Source organism: Panthera onca, chromosome F1, assembly GCF_046562875.1.
Source record: "Panthera onca isolate mPanOnc1 chromosome F1, mPanOnc1 haplotype 2, whole genome shotgun sequence".
Lineage (NCBI taxonomy): Eukaryota > Metazoa > Chordata > Mammalia > Carnivora > Felidae > Panthera > Panthera onca.
In genome coordinates this window covers 71475734-71491867 of record NC_138355.1, presented here as the reverse complement: position 1 = coordinate 71491867, position 16134 = coordinate 71475734, and the positions used below count along the sequence as shown (strand labels likewise).

At 39.3% G+C, this 16134-nt stretch overlaps 1 protein-coding gene across 5 annotated transcripts in view; it reads right to left on the bottom strand.

Annotated features, from left to right (window-relative positions):
- NUP210L (nucleoporin 210 like) overlaps positions 1-16134 on the bottom strand; it is an 87923-nt gene that overhangs the window by 37182 nt on the left and 34607 nt on the right. For 4 of the 5 annotated variants that reach the window (XM_060644820.3, XM_060644824.3, XM_060644821.3 and 1 more), the window contains 4 exons: positions 13874-14072; positions 11527-11672; positions 4148-4369; positions 2688-2861 (listed from right to left, as the gene is read on the bottom strand). In XM_060644820.3, coding sequence (XP_060500803.3) covers positions 2688-2861; positions 4148-4369; positions 11527-11672; positions 13874-14072 — 741 coding nt within the window. The remainder of the gene's footprint in view (positions 1-2687; positions 2862-4147; positions 4370-11526; positions 11673-13873; positions 14073-16134) is intronic. The other variant, XM_060644823.3, reaches the window with a different exon arrangement.

Here is a 16134-nt window from a genome sequence, read left to right as displayed (position 1 = left end):
TACACAAATTCTAGACACCAAAGCTCAGTGGAGCTTCCTCACTGGTGAACAAACACATCAATGTGTTCCATCTCTGTATCACACACAAACCTGACTCCATGAATAGAGGGCACAGAATCTCTAGATCTGGGACCTTCTCAGACCTCTCCCTATGTGTCTCTTCATCTCACTGGTCCTGATTTCTATCTTTTATAATAAAGCTGTACCTGTGAATCACTCTAACAAATTAATAAACCTGTAGTGGTTGTAGTAATCCCAAAATTTGTAGTCAGTTGGTCAGAAATGTGGGTGGCCTGTGGATACCTGAACCTGTGGCTGGTGTCTGAAGTGAGGACAGTTTTGTTGGGAACTGTACACTTAAAACTATGGAGTGTGAGCCAACTCTAGGCAGTTAGTGTCAGAATTGCATTGTTGTGTTGCAAAAGGTCAATCTACCCAAAAGATATAACCATTATAAATACATACGCACCTAATAACAGAGCCCCAAAAATACATGAAGCAAAACTGACAGAATTTAAGGGAGAAATAGACAATTGAACAATAATAGTTGGAGACTTCAACAGCCCACTTTCAATAATGGTAGAACAACTAGAGAGAAGATCAACAAGGAAACAGAAGACTTGAATAACACCATAAGCTAACTAGACCTAACATATCTGTAGAACACCTCACCCAACACCAGAATATATTCTTCTCAAGTGCACATGAAGTATCCTCCAAGATAGACCTGGTATTCAGCCACAAAACATGTCTGAATACATTTTATAAATAAATACATTTATAAAAAGTCAATATAATATTTATATATAAATTCAAAAGGATTTAAATCATAAAGTATGTTTTCCAACCACAATGGAATTAGAATCCAACTGAAGGAAATTTGGGACATTCACAAATGTGTGGAAATTAACACACACTCCTAAATTAAGGACTGGGTCGAAGAGGAAATAACAAAGTACGCTTATTGTACACTTATTTATTTATTTTTAGTGTTTTATTTTATTTTATTTTTTTTTGTTTTTTTTTATTTTTGAGAGAGACAGAGCGCGAGCAGGGGAGAGGGAGGGAGACACAGAATCCAAAGCAGACTCCAGGATCTGAGCTGTCAGCACAGAGCCCGATGCAGGGCTCAAACCCACAAACTGACAGATTACGACCTGAGCCAAAGTCAGATGCTCAGCCTACTGAGCCACCCAGGCACCACTTGTACACTTTTAAAAGGGTCAGTTTTATGGTATGTATATTATATTTAATTCCAAAAAAATAAATTCTAAAGTATGGAGAAATATGTTTGTAAATTGCTCCTAAATGGTTGCAAGATAAGAAGTTGTACTTTTCCTGCAAATTTTCTGTAAAATTTTTTTAAAGTTTATTTTGAGAGAGAGAGCATAAGCAGCAGAGGGGCAGAGAGAAGGAGAGACAGAATCCCAAGCAGGCTCTGATTCTTCAGCCCAGAGCCCGATGTAGGACTCAAACTCGAGATCATGACCTGAGCCCAGATCAAGAGTTGAACACCTAACCGACTGAGCCACCCAGGCACCCCGCAAATTTTTTATAAATTTAAATTATTTCAAATGAAAAATGTGACACTGAATGACAACTATACAGATAACTTTTATTCTTCTCCATCTAAGTGGATTTTAAAAAAGTAAATCATTTATAAACTTCGAATAATATTTCACATGGAATTTAGTTCTGAAAAAAATGAGTTCCTAACCCTAACATCTCATATTCTTGTTATTTTATAATAAAAAGACAGAATAGTATAAAAGTAAAAAACAAGAGCTTTGGAGTCAGACAGAATGTGCTGCTTTGTAGCTTTATGACTTTGGAGAAGCTACTCAACTCCCAGGAGCCTCGGTTTCTCCATCTCTAAACAGGAATAATTGGTTGTTCTGTTCTCTAAGAAATGACTTCTATTCTCCTATGCTTGGAATTAAAGTCCACCTCACTTAGTTTATAGTCTGATGTTCTAGTTTCAAGGTTAGAAAACTCATTTATTCCTCATTCCCTACTAGCCACGCTATTGCTTATCATTATTCTCCATGGGTTTGGAGTAGAGATAAATTCTATTACTTACCAATAATGCCAATAAAACATCTGTGAGGGAAAGATATTAACCAAACTAACTGGAAGTTTGGAGACATCTCCATTGCTTGTTGCCATAATTATAAGCTGACTATGTATCTATGTACAGTAAGCAAAGTCATTAAGTCATCAAATGTCACTAGGTGTAGCCAATTCTAACCTAGTTTAACCATCTCTTTTCAGACACTATCAGGAAATGAAATGAATAACAAATAAAACAGTCTCCTTAACTTAAAAAAAATTTTTTTTAACATTTATTGATTTTTAAGAGTGAGAGAGATGAGCAGGGGAGGGGGAGAGAGAGAGGGAGACACAGAATCGAAAGCAGGCTCCAGGCTCCGAGCTGCCTGCACAGAGCCTGACGTGGGGCTCGAACTCACGGAGTGCGAGGTCATGACCTGAGCCGAAGTCAGCCGCTCAACCGACTGAGCCACCCAGGCGCCCCCAGTCTCCTTAACTTTAGTAAGACAACAATTGCTTCTCGGCCTTTTGGCTAAGATCAAGTGTAACTTTGATAAGACAAAAGCCATACTTCAGAGCATTTATCTCTAAGGCACAGAATACAAAAGTGCCAAATTAGTTGGCACCACTGTACTCACCAGTTGCTTGTTGTGCTGTGGCAGAGGGCATGGCTGGGCACCAGCTGGCACTCTGTACACTGGGGTTACTGACATGCTGGCAGGGTGGGCACACATGAAGCGTACCTGCACAGCCTCCACAGCTGGACTAGGGTTCAGGATACCTGGGTGATTTCCAATTCGGAATGTCAGAGCCTTTAAGGAAACAGCGGAGCAAGAGGCAACCATGAGTGGACACTCGATGTCAGCTGGGCCAATCTATACACTTTAGAATCATTCAATCTCCAGTATAGGGTGTCTCCGGACATCATAACCATCATAGTTCTTAATCTATGCACATAGTTCTTGTGCTAAGAGAAACAAGGGTATCACGGAAATTTGTAAGCAAAGGGAACATTAAAAAATCTAATTCTGATCAATCACTTCAGTCTTTTCCTCCACCAAATCTTTTGTTATCAGTTGGTAAAAAGTGGAAAAACTATTCTGTGTTTCAACCTTTCTCTGGTGGAACACCAAATGAGTAACAGACCGTGGAGACAAAAGGTTAGAGGGCTCCAACAGGGGTGATGACTCTGACGCTGACAGCCAGCCACATACACAACAAAGTTCACGAGAGACTTTAGAAAGAAGCACAGTTCTTATTAATTAAAATCACATATCGATTTCTTGTGGGCTGGTTACACAGAGTCATACACTGAATTCTCAACCCCAGTCAAACTGCAAACCTTTGTTTCTGGTGTTGATAGAAGCAGGGCATAGCTGGGCGGATCCATCACTACCTCTAAAATAATAAAACTAATTGAACTGATAAAAGGCAATATACTATCTTATCTGCATAGATCTAACTGGTTCTTCAAAACTGCTCACCACTCACAATTGCTAATCAATCAAAATTGCTAATAGATGACTTTAACTTTCCCTTCCTTGCATTCTTTGGAGGTGAGGAACCATATAACATCTAGTCTAGACAACCAAGATTTGAATTATAGTGATAAAGTGACTGAAATAAGCTCATGATTACAAAAGAATCTTGAACCATTTAGTGAACTGTCAGAATTATCGAATGAGTAAAATCTTTGAGTACATTTAAAGGATTGCAGAAGTTTTTTTAAAAGGCCTGTAACTGGTAATTAGAATTTTCCTATCTAGTATAAATGAAATCTATTAGAATCTGAAAAGGAAAGGGAGCCCCTGGGTGGCTCTGTTGGTTAAGCATCTGACTCTTGATTTCGGCTGGCTCACGACCTCATGGTTTGAGAGTCTGAGCCCCATGTCAGGCTCTGCACTGATGGTGTGAAGCCTGCTCGAGATGCTCTCCCTCTTTCTATCTCTGCCCCTCCCCCATTCACTCTGTCTCTGAAAAATAAATAAATTAGCATTAAAAAAAAAAGAATCTGAAAAGGAATGGCTAGAAACACAAAAGATTTGTTGGAGTATTAATTGCTAAAAGAAATGTTAGGGAAAACATATTTTCTACTTACTTGTTCCCCTAAATCCAGGCACAGCACCCGGTAGATGTACTGGTTCTGTTTTCGCTTAGCTGGCAGCCGGACTTGTGTTAATTCAATTTTCTCTGTCTTCTCCATGCTCAACTCCAAAAAGAATCGGGAGGGCTCCAAGATCCATGGACACGGGCCCCCTTCAAATACCATTTCCTTTGCAGACCGCCATGTCACCAATGCCACTTCCACAGGGTTTACAGCCTGATGACATTCAAAGAAATTATCCTCGATTGGTCAACTCAACAGTTTTCTCAAGTGAAAAACTCGTAGATTGTTAACTCCCAAACCAGGAGACATGTACATGATGCCTCTCACTTGGAAGCTTCTCAACCCCTGTACTAATTTAGATCCTACCGATATATTCAGGCCTGTGGGTCACTTCACCCATTAATGTCTAATCATTCCAGACCACAACCACTTCCACATCCTCTAAGTTCTTGCAGCATTCATCTGTACTATTCATTTGTACATTAAGTCATCTCCTCAAGCTGTTTATTTTAAAAAAAAATTTTTTTAATGTTTACTTATTTTTGACAGAGAGAGAGACATAGCATGAGTGGGGGAGGGGCAGAGAGGGAGACACAGAATCCCAAGCAGGCTCCAAGCTGTCAGGACAGAGCCCAACGCGGGGCTCGAACTCACGGACCACGAGATCATGACCTGAGCCGAAGTTGGACGCTCAACCGACTGAGCCACCCAGGCACCCCTCCTAATGCTGTTTAAATGTGTCAAATGCTTCATATGTGAGTCTAATAAGTCTTATGCAGGGCACCCAGGTGGCTCAGTAGGTTAAGCATCTGACTGTTGATTTCAGCTCAGGTCATGATCTCATGGTGCATGAGTTCAAGCTCTTTGTTAGGCTCTGTGCTGACAGCTCTGAGCCTACTTCCAATCCTGTCCCCCTCTTTCTTTGCCTCTTCCCCACTTGTGTGTGTGCACGTGTGCTCTCTCTCTCTCTCTCAAATAAACATTAAAAAAAATAAAATAATGAAAGAGAATTTATCTCCCTCAGCTGGATTTGATATAATATTGTGCACATAAAAGGTATTGAACAATAGCTGTATAAGCATTTAAAAAAATTTTTTAGGAATTACTATTTTTTTAATGTTTATTTATTTATTTTGAGAGAGAGAAAAATAGCACAAGTAGAGGAGGGGAAGAGAGAGAGAGAAAAAAAAAGTCCCAAGCAGGCTCCATGCTGTCAGCGCAGAGCCCGACGTAGGGTTCAAACCCAGAAACTGTGAGATCATGACCTGAGCCAAAATCAAGAGTCAAACAGACACTCCACCAACTGAGCCACCCAGGCACCCCTGTATAGGCATTTAAAATGCATATATATTTTGAGTATAGTTGACACACAATGTTAAATGTGTCAAGAATACAACATAGTGATTCGACATCTCTGTATGTTGTGCTGTGCTCACAAGTGCAGCTACCAGCTGTCACCATATAACATCATTACAGTAGCACCGACTACATTCCCTTAACACTGTGACTTTTATTCCCAGGACTCATTCGTTCAGTAACTAGAAGCCTGTATCTCCCCTCCCCTTCACCCATTTTGCCCAACCCTGACCCCTCCCAGCTAGCAATCACCATCAGTCTGTTCACCGTATTCCTAAGACTGACTGTGCTTTTTGTTTATCTCTTCGCTTTTTAGATTCCACACTAGTGACATTATATGGAATCATTTACCTTTCTCAGTCTGACTTCTTTATTTTACTTAGCATAATACCCTCTAAGTCCATCCATGTTGTCACAAATGGTCTGATCTCATCCTTTATGGCTATGTAATATTCCAGTTTGTGCATGTGTATACTTACCACATCTTCCTTACCCATGCACCTACCGATGGGACACTTGGGCTGCTTCCCTACCCTGGCTGTTGTAAATAATGCTTCAATAAACATAGGGGTGCATGTATCCTCTCAAATTAGTGTTTTCATTTTCTTTGGTTAAATACCTAGTAGTGGAATTACTGGATCATATGGTATTTTTTTAAAAAACATTTATTTTTGAGAGAGCACATGTGCACAAGCAAACAGGGGAGGGGCAGAGAGAGAGGGAGACAGGATCCGAAGCAGGCTCTGTGCTGACAGCAGAGTGCCCGATGCAGGGCTCGAGCTCATGAACTACTAAATCATGACCTAAGCCGACGTCGGATGCTTAACTGAGCCACCCAGGCACCCCATGGTATTTCTATTTTTAGTTGTTTTTAAAAAAATTTTTTTTTACATTTATTTATTCTTGAGAGAGAGAGAGACTGAGCACAAGTGGGGGATGGGCAGAGAGAGAAGGAGACACAGAATCCGAAGCAGGCTCCAGGCTCTGAGCTGTCAGCACAGAGCCCAAAGCAGGGCTGGAACTCACAAACCGCGAGATCATGACCTGAGCCAAAGTCAGACGCTCAACCGACTGAGCCACCCAGGCGCCCCTTTTTATTTTTAATGTTTGGTTATTTTTGAGAGTGAGTGAGTGAGAGAGAGAGAGAGAGAGAGAGAGACAGAGAGAGAGAGAGAGACAGAGAGGGAGAGACAGAGAGAGAGCGAGCAAGCATGAGTGGGGGAGGGGCAGAGAGAGAGGGAGACAGGACCTGAAGCAGGCTCTGGGCTGACAGCAGCGAGCCTGATGCAGGGCTTGAACTCATGAACCCGTGAGATCATGACGTGAGCTGAAGTCAGCGCTTAACCGACTGAGCCACCCAGGAGCCCCAGTTCTCTTCTAGGTTTTTTATGGTTTCAGGTCTCATATTTAGGTCTTTAATCCATCTTGAGTTTATTTCTATGCATGGTGAAAGAAGTAGTCCAGTCTCATTCTTTTTCATGTGGCTGTCCAGTTTCCCAACACCATCTGTTGAAGAGACCCTCCTTTCTTCATTGTATATTCTTGCCTCCTTTGTCAAAGATTGACCACACAATCCTGGGTTTACTTTTGGGCTCTCTAGTCTGTTACATTGATCTACATACTACATACCTATTTTTGTGTCAGTACAACACTGTTTGGATTACTACAGCTTTGTAGCATATCTTGAAATCTGGGATTGTGATACTTCCATGCTTTGTTCTTCTTTCTCAGGATTTCTTTGTCTATTCAGGGTCATTTGTATGGTCCCATATAAATTTAGTATTATTTGTTCTGGTTTTGTGAAAAATGCTGTTGGTATTTTGATAGGAATTGTACTGAATCTGTGTAGATTACATGGCTAATACAAACATTTTAATAACATTAATTCTGGGGCAGGGTGCCTGGGTGGCTCAGTTGGTTGAGTGTCTGACTCTTGGCTTTAGCTCAGGTCATGATCTCACAGTTCATGAGTTTGAGCCCCGCGTCGGGCTCCATGCTGATAGTGCGGAGCCTGGTTGGGATTCTCTCTTCAAAATAAATAAACTTTAAAAAATTACATTAATTCTGAGGCACCTGGGTGGTTCGGTCAGTTAAGTGTTCAACTTCAGCTCATGATCTCACGGCTTATGAGTTTGAGCCCCACATTGGATTCTGTGCAGACAGTGCAGAGCCTGCCTTGTATCCTCTGCCTCTCTGTATCTCTCAAAAATAAATAAACATTAAAAATAATAATAATAAGGGGCCCCTGGGTGACTCAGTCAGTTGAGGATCCAACTTCAGCTCAGGTCATGATCTCACGGTTCGTGAATTCAAGCTCCACATTGGGCTCTCTGCTGTCAGTGCAGTGCCCGCTTCAGATCCTCTGTCTCCCTCTCTCACTGCCCCTCCCCTGCACATGCTCTCTCCCTCTCAAAAATAAACAAACATTTAAAAACATTTTAAATTATATCAAATCTTCCAATCCACAAGCATGGAACATCTTTCCATCTGTTTGTGTCATCTGCAATTCCTTTCGTCAGTGTTCTATAGTTTTCACAGTACAGGTCTTTTACCTCCTTGGTTAAGTTTATTTCTAGGTATTTTATTCTTTTTGGTGTAACTGTAAATGGTATTATTTTCTTAATTTCCCTTTCTGCTATTTATTAGTGTATAGAAACACCACTGATTTCTGGGCATCAATTTTGGATCCTGCAACTTTACTGAATTCATTTATTACTTAATACTTCTAGTATTTTTTTGGTAGAGTCTTTAGGATTTCCTATGTTTAGTATCATGTCATCTGTGAACAGTGATAGTTTAACTTCTTTGCCAATATAGATGCCACTTATTTCTTGTCTGATTGTATGGCTAGGACTTCCAGTACTATGTTGAATAAAAGTGGTGACAGTGGGCATCCTTGTCCTGTTCCTCATCTTAAAGGAAAAGCTCTCAGTTTTTCACCATTGAGTATGGTGTTAGCTGTGTTTTTTTCATACATCGTCTGTATTATGTTGGCATATGTTATCTCTAAACCCACTTTGTTGAGACTTTTCATCATGAATGCATATTGAGTTTTGTCAAACCCTTTTCCTGCATCTGTTCAGATAATCATGATTTTTTTTTTTAAGTCTATTTCTTTATTTTGAGAGAGAGAGCATAAGCAGGGGGAAGGGCAGAGAGAGGGCTAATCCCAAGTAGGCTCCACATAATCAGCGCAGAGCCTGAACTCACAAAACTGTAACATCATGACCTGAGCCAGAATCAAGAATGGAACACTTAACCAACTGAGTCACTGAGGCACCCTCAAGATAATCATGATTTTTATCATGTGTTTTGTTGATGCGGTGTATCACATTGATTTATGAATACGAAACCATCCTTGCTTTCTTGGAATAAATCCCACTTGTGAGTGATCCTTTTAATCTGTTGTTATATGCCCTTTGCTAATATTTTGTTGAGGACTTTAGCAGTTATGTTCATCAGTGCTATTGACCTGTAGTTTTATTTCTTTGTGGTGTCTCTGTCTAGTTTTAGTAGTATGGTAATGTTGGCCTTGTAGGATATATTTGGAAGCTTTCCTCCCTTTTCTATTCTTTGGAATTGTTTGAGAAGAATAACTATAAACTCCTCCTTAAATGTTTGGTAGAATTCACATGTGAACTCATCTGGTCCTAGACTTTTGTTTGTCAGTTTTTTGATTACTGATTCAATTTCATTACTAGCAATCATGCTGTTCAGATTTTCTATTTCTTCCTGATTCAGCTCTGGAAGATTATATGTTTCTAAGAATTTATCCATTAAATGGATATTCTATTAAATTAGCAAATAACTTTTGTCCTAAATATATAAAGTAATACATCTATACACTTCATCCTATTTTTCAAAGAACTCTCACTTAAGGGGTACAGTCAAGATTGGTATCCTATTTATAGATGAACAAACTTGTTTTAGGAGAATAAAGTATTATCAAAGTGTAGGTTATTTTCCTGTGCCACACAGTGTCTACAATATTGACTAAGTTGCAAAATGAAGTACAGAGTTGAGCAATCATTCTAAAAATGTAAACAAATCATGTCTTAGTATTTCTTTCCTGAATTAGTCAATCATACTGATAATTGAAATTACTAAAATTAAACATTCCTGTGTCTAGTACTCTCTTAAATAATGTATTTGTAAGTCAATTCAACAAGTATTCATTGATGGCTCATTGGGGGATATAGTAATAAAAAGTCAAATGAGGTCCTGCCTCACAGTGGAGCTCACGGTCTGAGAAAGACAGATTTGAAGTTGGTAAAGAGAATAATGAGCATTACAAAAAGGCACACTACAGTGTGCACACAAGCCTCTAATAGGAGAAACAGAATTAGTCAAAGGTTTCACAGAAGGCCTCCTTGAGAAAGCAAGACAAACTATTCCTTTCTCCTAAATATATAGTTCAAAATTAACCAGATCAACTGAATTGAATGTAAATTCCACGTACAAGGACAAATTGAGAACTATACCATGTACTGAAACGTAATATTGATAACAAAGGTAGAACACATGTACTCTTTTAAGAAGGTAAAGGGGAAAATTTATGACCAAAGCACTACACAGAAAAGGGAACCATCAGGGGTGCCTGGGTGGTTCAGTCGGCTGAGCATCTGACTTCGGCTCAGATCACGATCTCATGGTTCATGGGTTCAAGCCCCACATCAGGCTTTGCATTGACAGCATGGATCCTGCTTCAGATTCTCTGTCTCCCTCTCTCTCTGCCCCTCCCCCACTCATGTTCGTCTCTCTCTCTCTCTCTCTCTCTCAAAAATAAACTTTAAGGGGTGCCTGGGTGGCTCATTTGGTTAAACATCTGCCTTCAGCTCAGGTCATGACCTCACAGTTCGTTAGTTCAAGCCCCACACCTGGATCTGTGCTGACAGTGCAGAGCCTGCTTGGGATTCCCTCCCTCCCCTCTCTCTCTGCCCCTATCCTGCTTGTGCTACCCCTCTCAAAATAAATTAATTAAAAAAAATAAACACTAAAAAAATTAAAAAAGAAAAGAAAGAAAAGGAAAACCATCATTTTATTTCCTCTCCTTTAACGATGGTTTTCATCCATGCAGATCTGATTTGTGGAGACTCAATAAATATAAAATAAGGCTAGGAATAATCATAAAATAGAAAACCTAATGAAATGACAATGAACCACAGCCAAGTACTTTCATTTAATTAAGCAAGTAGGAAGATTCATCCACTGAGAACAAATAAATATGTTTGAACCATATGTTTAATACTTATGCTGCATAACGTGCAACAAGCCCAACTTAAAATGCAAAATTACAATTAACAACTTACCTTGCCTCTTTCGTTAGTGTTAATTCCCCCCCATTGAGTGTCTCCTTGTCCCAAGAGTCACTGAGTCGGGATGTGTATCTATTAGCAAGAACTTTTAGACATCAGTTGTAGTTCTTGAAGGGATCCACTATGAAAGCATCCCAGGCTCTACATTTGTTTTGAACTGCCACCTGCTGTAGTGTCCCAGTTATAACGGGCCAGTCCTTAGGGCCCTCCATAATGACTGTTTTGTTGAAAATCTTGAAGTATAAAGGGTAAAAGATGACGACCTCCCTCTCTAGAATCAAGTTTTCTTTCAGAGTTCTTTAAAAGAGACCATACTAATATTCAATATCTTGTTCAGAGTCATGTTTACAGGTATATATGCACATGTAAACATTCAAATAGTACCTTAAGATCAGCGTACTTAATGTAATTTACTATACATATTTTATACCTCAATAAAAAAGAAGAAAGAAATGAAAAGACCTACAACTTGCTGATAGAGCTTGAAGATATTCCTGTGGCAGACACATGAGGGAGTACACTCCCTGATACTCAGGCTTGATGACAGAACTGTAGAGCTAGGAGTGAAGGAGTGGTAAATAAAGAGAACACAAATATAACCGATCTTTCACAGAAATCACAGACAGCTGGCAAGACTCTAAGTGGACACAGTGGGTTCCATGAAAAGATATGCCAGTTCCTTACCATGAAATGCCTCACCTTTAGGGGTTCATAAGCAGCAAACGTGGCACTGCTCTCCAAATACTCTTCATACTCAGTCACACTCACTGTTACCAGAGTATGGCCTAGAGATTTGGCTGCTATATGTGTACTAGAACAGTGCGTTGGTCCAGGTCTTTGAATACCTGCAAATCAAAAAAACATGACTTCATTAGGGTAATAAGCAGTCAGTTCTCAATGGGGATCAGTCTATAGAAATATAAGAATTTTAATACATTAAAAAACATCTTGATCTCATACACTACTAGGCCCCAAATGTTTATATCAAATCTATATAAAAATCTGTTCCTTCTATTAACATGTATCAGGTAAGACACAATTTTATGTTCAGTGAGGAACATAACATATATATCAGCAAAGGCATTTATAGTTTAGAACGGGAAAGTGAACATTTACATAAATTAAAGTATTAATAGAAAATTATAAGCATGGGCGCCTAAGTGGCTCAGTCAGTTAAGCGTCCAACTCCTGATTTTGGCTCGGGTCATGATTTCATGGTTCATAAGATCTTGTCCCGGGTTGGGTTCTGCACTGCACTGGGCCTGGAGCCTGAGATTCACTCTCTCTCTCCTTCTGCCCCTCTCCCCTGCTCATGCTCTCTCTCTAAAATAAAAGTTAAAAAAAGAAAATGATAAACATGGAAGTCTAGAAAACAGAAAGATTACTTCTAGTTGGAGAGGTAAAGGAAGATTTAGACATGTATAAGATGTATCTCAAGTGATGAATGAGCAAAGACAGAAATACAAATGAGATACGCAGGAGTACGTGAAGGGTGGCTATACGGGAAATTTTCACTTAAGCAGTTTGTGTGGCTAGAGACATATATGAAGCCAAAATATGAAGTTATAAAAGGCACACTGGGTTTTCTTGTAGAGGCCTTGAACATAAACTTTAAGGATTTCAGCTCTATTCCACCAGCAGTGAGAAGCCTCTCAATTTTTGAGCAGGAAAAGTAATGAAAGTAAGTTTCATGAAACTCCATGTGGTGGCCATGGATTATCAAAGGCAAGCAGCATTAGGAGGATGTTGTTATATTCTAGGTGAGAGATAGTGAGGGCCTAAAAATTAGGAGACACACCTTGAGAACAGAGAAGAGGAAAGAGACGTTATTTTTTTAATGTTTGTTTATTTGAGAGACACAGGAGAGAGAGAGAGTACTCACAAGTGAGGGAGGGGCAGAGAGAGAGGGAGATGAGAATCCCAAGCAGGCTCTACGCTGTCAGCCCAGAGCCCGAGGCGGGGCTCGAACCCACGAACCGTGAGCTCATGACCTGAGCTGAAATGAAGAGTCAGATGCTTAACCTACTGAGCTACCCAGGTATTCCAAAAGAGATATTATATAGTACACTTGGCAAGGGAGAAGTCCAAATTGCAGATGTACTGTGAGAATTAAATCAGCTAATATATGAAAAGTATTCAGAACAGAGCCTAGCAAATAGCAAATAGCTAAGTAAATGTTGGATGCTACCCACTGTTATTACTGATTAAAAGACAATAGTAATCAGGATCACACATAATGTTTGGTAAGAGAAAATGATGTTGGTCTTTATGGATAGCTTCTTCATATTCTCTTTTCATATTCTCTTTTCATTAGAAAAAGATATTTTCAGGGCACCTGGGTGGCTCAGTCAGTTAAGTGTTCAACTTCTGCTCGGGTCATGATCTCATGGTTCGTGAGTTCAAGCCCCAGATCGGGCTCTGTGCTGACAGCTTGGGGCCTGGAGCCTGCCTCGGATTCTGTATCTCCCTCTCTCTCTGCCTCTCCCTCCGTCATGCTGTCTCTCAAAAATGAAAAAAAGAAAAAAAAAGATATTTTCTTGGGGTGCCTTGAGGGCCTCCATCAGTTAAGCGTCCAACTTCAGCTCAGGCCATGATGTCACCATTCATGATTCAAAACCCGCTGACAACACGGAGCCCACTTTGGATCTTCTGTCCCCCCATCTCTGGCCTTTCCTCCACTCTCAAAAATAAACAAACATTTAAAAAAAAAAGAAAGAAAAAGATACTTTCTTTTTTTGAATAAATTTAATAATGTCACTACATCTATCTTAGAAAGATGTATGATATATATATTAAAGAGGAAGCTTGAGATTAGAAAGATCTTCATAGGAATTGAAGGAATAGCTACAAGGACTCTGAAAATGCTATTCAATTTCTGTGCCTTTGTTTTTAAATTACATCATAACAAGGCAGTTGATGGAATAAATAAAAGTACTACAAAGAAAGGTAATATGTGAATTTATACTATAGTTTGTAGTTTCTGAATTGGTGGTTGGTCCTTTCATTCGAAGACAAAGAAAGGAGAAAATAAAAGGCTTACTCTTACCTTCCTTGAGAAGAGTAAAGACCCCTTGCTTATCCATGTTCAGATGCAACAATAAATGAGAGCAGTCTGTGAACACGATGACTTCTTTGGTCTCCTTATTTACATGATACATTGCAATGGGGATTTCTATAATCTGGCCAATCTCCACATCAGCATGAAATGGTAACAGTTCCATTTTGCTCAGTTTCAGGACATATATCTAGAGGGAAAAAATTAATCTTTCAAGAAAGTTATGTCAGGAAAGTCTAAGAAGAAAAGAAAGCGTTCCTTAAGTATTTAAATACACACATACGTAAACACATATGTATGTTTTGTGTACAAAAATATGTATCATATACTGTGTGTTGGGGAGGGAGTGCTTAATCATGTCACTCATTTCATTCCTTCGTCAACTGATTTGTCTAAAGCATCTAACACCATACAGCAAGAATCTGGCAAATGATGGCCAGTGCCCAATTTTCTTAGTTTTTGTAAGCTAAGAATGGTTTTCACATCCTTAAAAGGTTTTAAAACAAACAACAACAAAGAAGAATATGAGAGTATATATACATGGTTTACAAATGCTAACATATTTACTGTCTGGCCCTTTACAGAAAAACTTTGCTAACCTCAGATATAAAGCACTTCCTCTTCTCAGTATCTTTTAAAAAATATCTTTTGTCTTTGCTATAGATTAAATGTTTGTGTCCCCCCCCCCCCCCCCCCAAATTCCTATGTTGAAATCCTAATTCCCCAAAGTGATGGTATTAGGAGGTGAGGACTTTGGGAGCTGATCAGGTCATGAATGAAATTAAATTAGTGCCTTTATAAAAGAGACCCCACAGAACTCCCTAGCCCTTCTACCATGTGAGGTTACAGCAAAAAAGACAGCCTCCTATGAATCTGGAATTTTCCCTCACCAGACACCAAATCTGCTGGTGCCGTGATTTTGGACTTCTCAGGCTCCAAACTGTGAGAAATAAATTTCTGTTGTTTACACACCACCCAGTCTGTGGTATTTTGTTATGGTAGCCCAAAGGGACTATTTTTTCTGTCACTTTCCTTGGTCCTTCTGCTAGTTCATCTTGTTCTGCCTACATCCCTTAAAATGACACATATTACTCAGAGTTCACCTTCTCTTCTGCCTATACGCTCTTCCTCGGAAACCTTACCCAGTTCCAAAACTTCAATGACCAACCATATCCTGATAATTCCAAATGTTTATTTCTAGTCCTAATCTTTCAGTTGTACTTCAGAACCCTATTATCAATAACAAATATTCACCCAGATGCTCCGCAGGTGAATCACACTAAATGTATTCAAAACTGAATTCATCATCTTCCTCTTTTCCTTTTTCCTTTTCTTGCATTTTATATTCATCCAGCTGCCAAAGCTGCAGAAACCCCTGTCTTTAAATGTTTCAGTCTTCCCCACTCCACTGGGCATCAAATCTGACTAAGTCTACCTGCAAAATAACACTTCATTTTCCCCCTTTTCTCTATTCTCAATACCATATTACTAAGTCAGGCTTAACTGGACACTTTTCCTTCCTTTCTCCCTTCGATCAATTCTAATCTACTAGTACATAGCACTAGCAAATATCTTCCATTCCTTTTTTTGTTGTTGTTTAATATTATACTTGTGACCGACAAAAAAATTAATCAGGTACTTTCTAAACACAAGCTCTACCATATTATTGACCTTAAAAACCTGGGATGGCTCTCCACTATCTACTGTGGGAATCAGCAAAAGTTTTCTGGAATAAGCTAGACAGCAAACATTTTAGGCTTGTGGGGGGGGGGGGGAAGGGGGGGCACACAGTTTCTGAGACAACCCCCAACTCTCTAGTTGTGGATTAAAAGTAGCAATACATAAATGAATGAGGGTGGCTGTGTTCTGATAAAACTTTATCAAAAAAGCAGCAGGTTGAGTTTGATCCTTAGGCCTTAGTTTGGCTCTATCTTTCAAAGTCTTGTTCAAATTCTCATCTCTTCATGACAGTCTCTAAGTAGTCAAATCTACAAGGATTTTTCTTTTATATATTAATAATACTTTTACTACACAATTCAAGTAGCTCTCAATCATATACTGCTTTAAAATAACTCACATAATTCCCTTAAAATGTTATTTAAATTCATGTGAATAGATCTCCCAAATAGAATTTAGATTCTTTAAAGCAGGGATGATATGTTATGTTGCTTTGAATGTCCTATGATATCTAGTATGGAGTTAAGTGCCTTAAGAATACTTAGTAAATGTTCACTGAATGATAAGAAAATGCT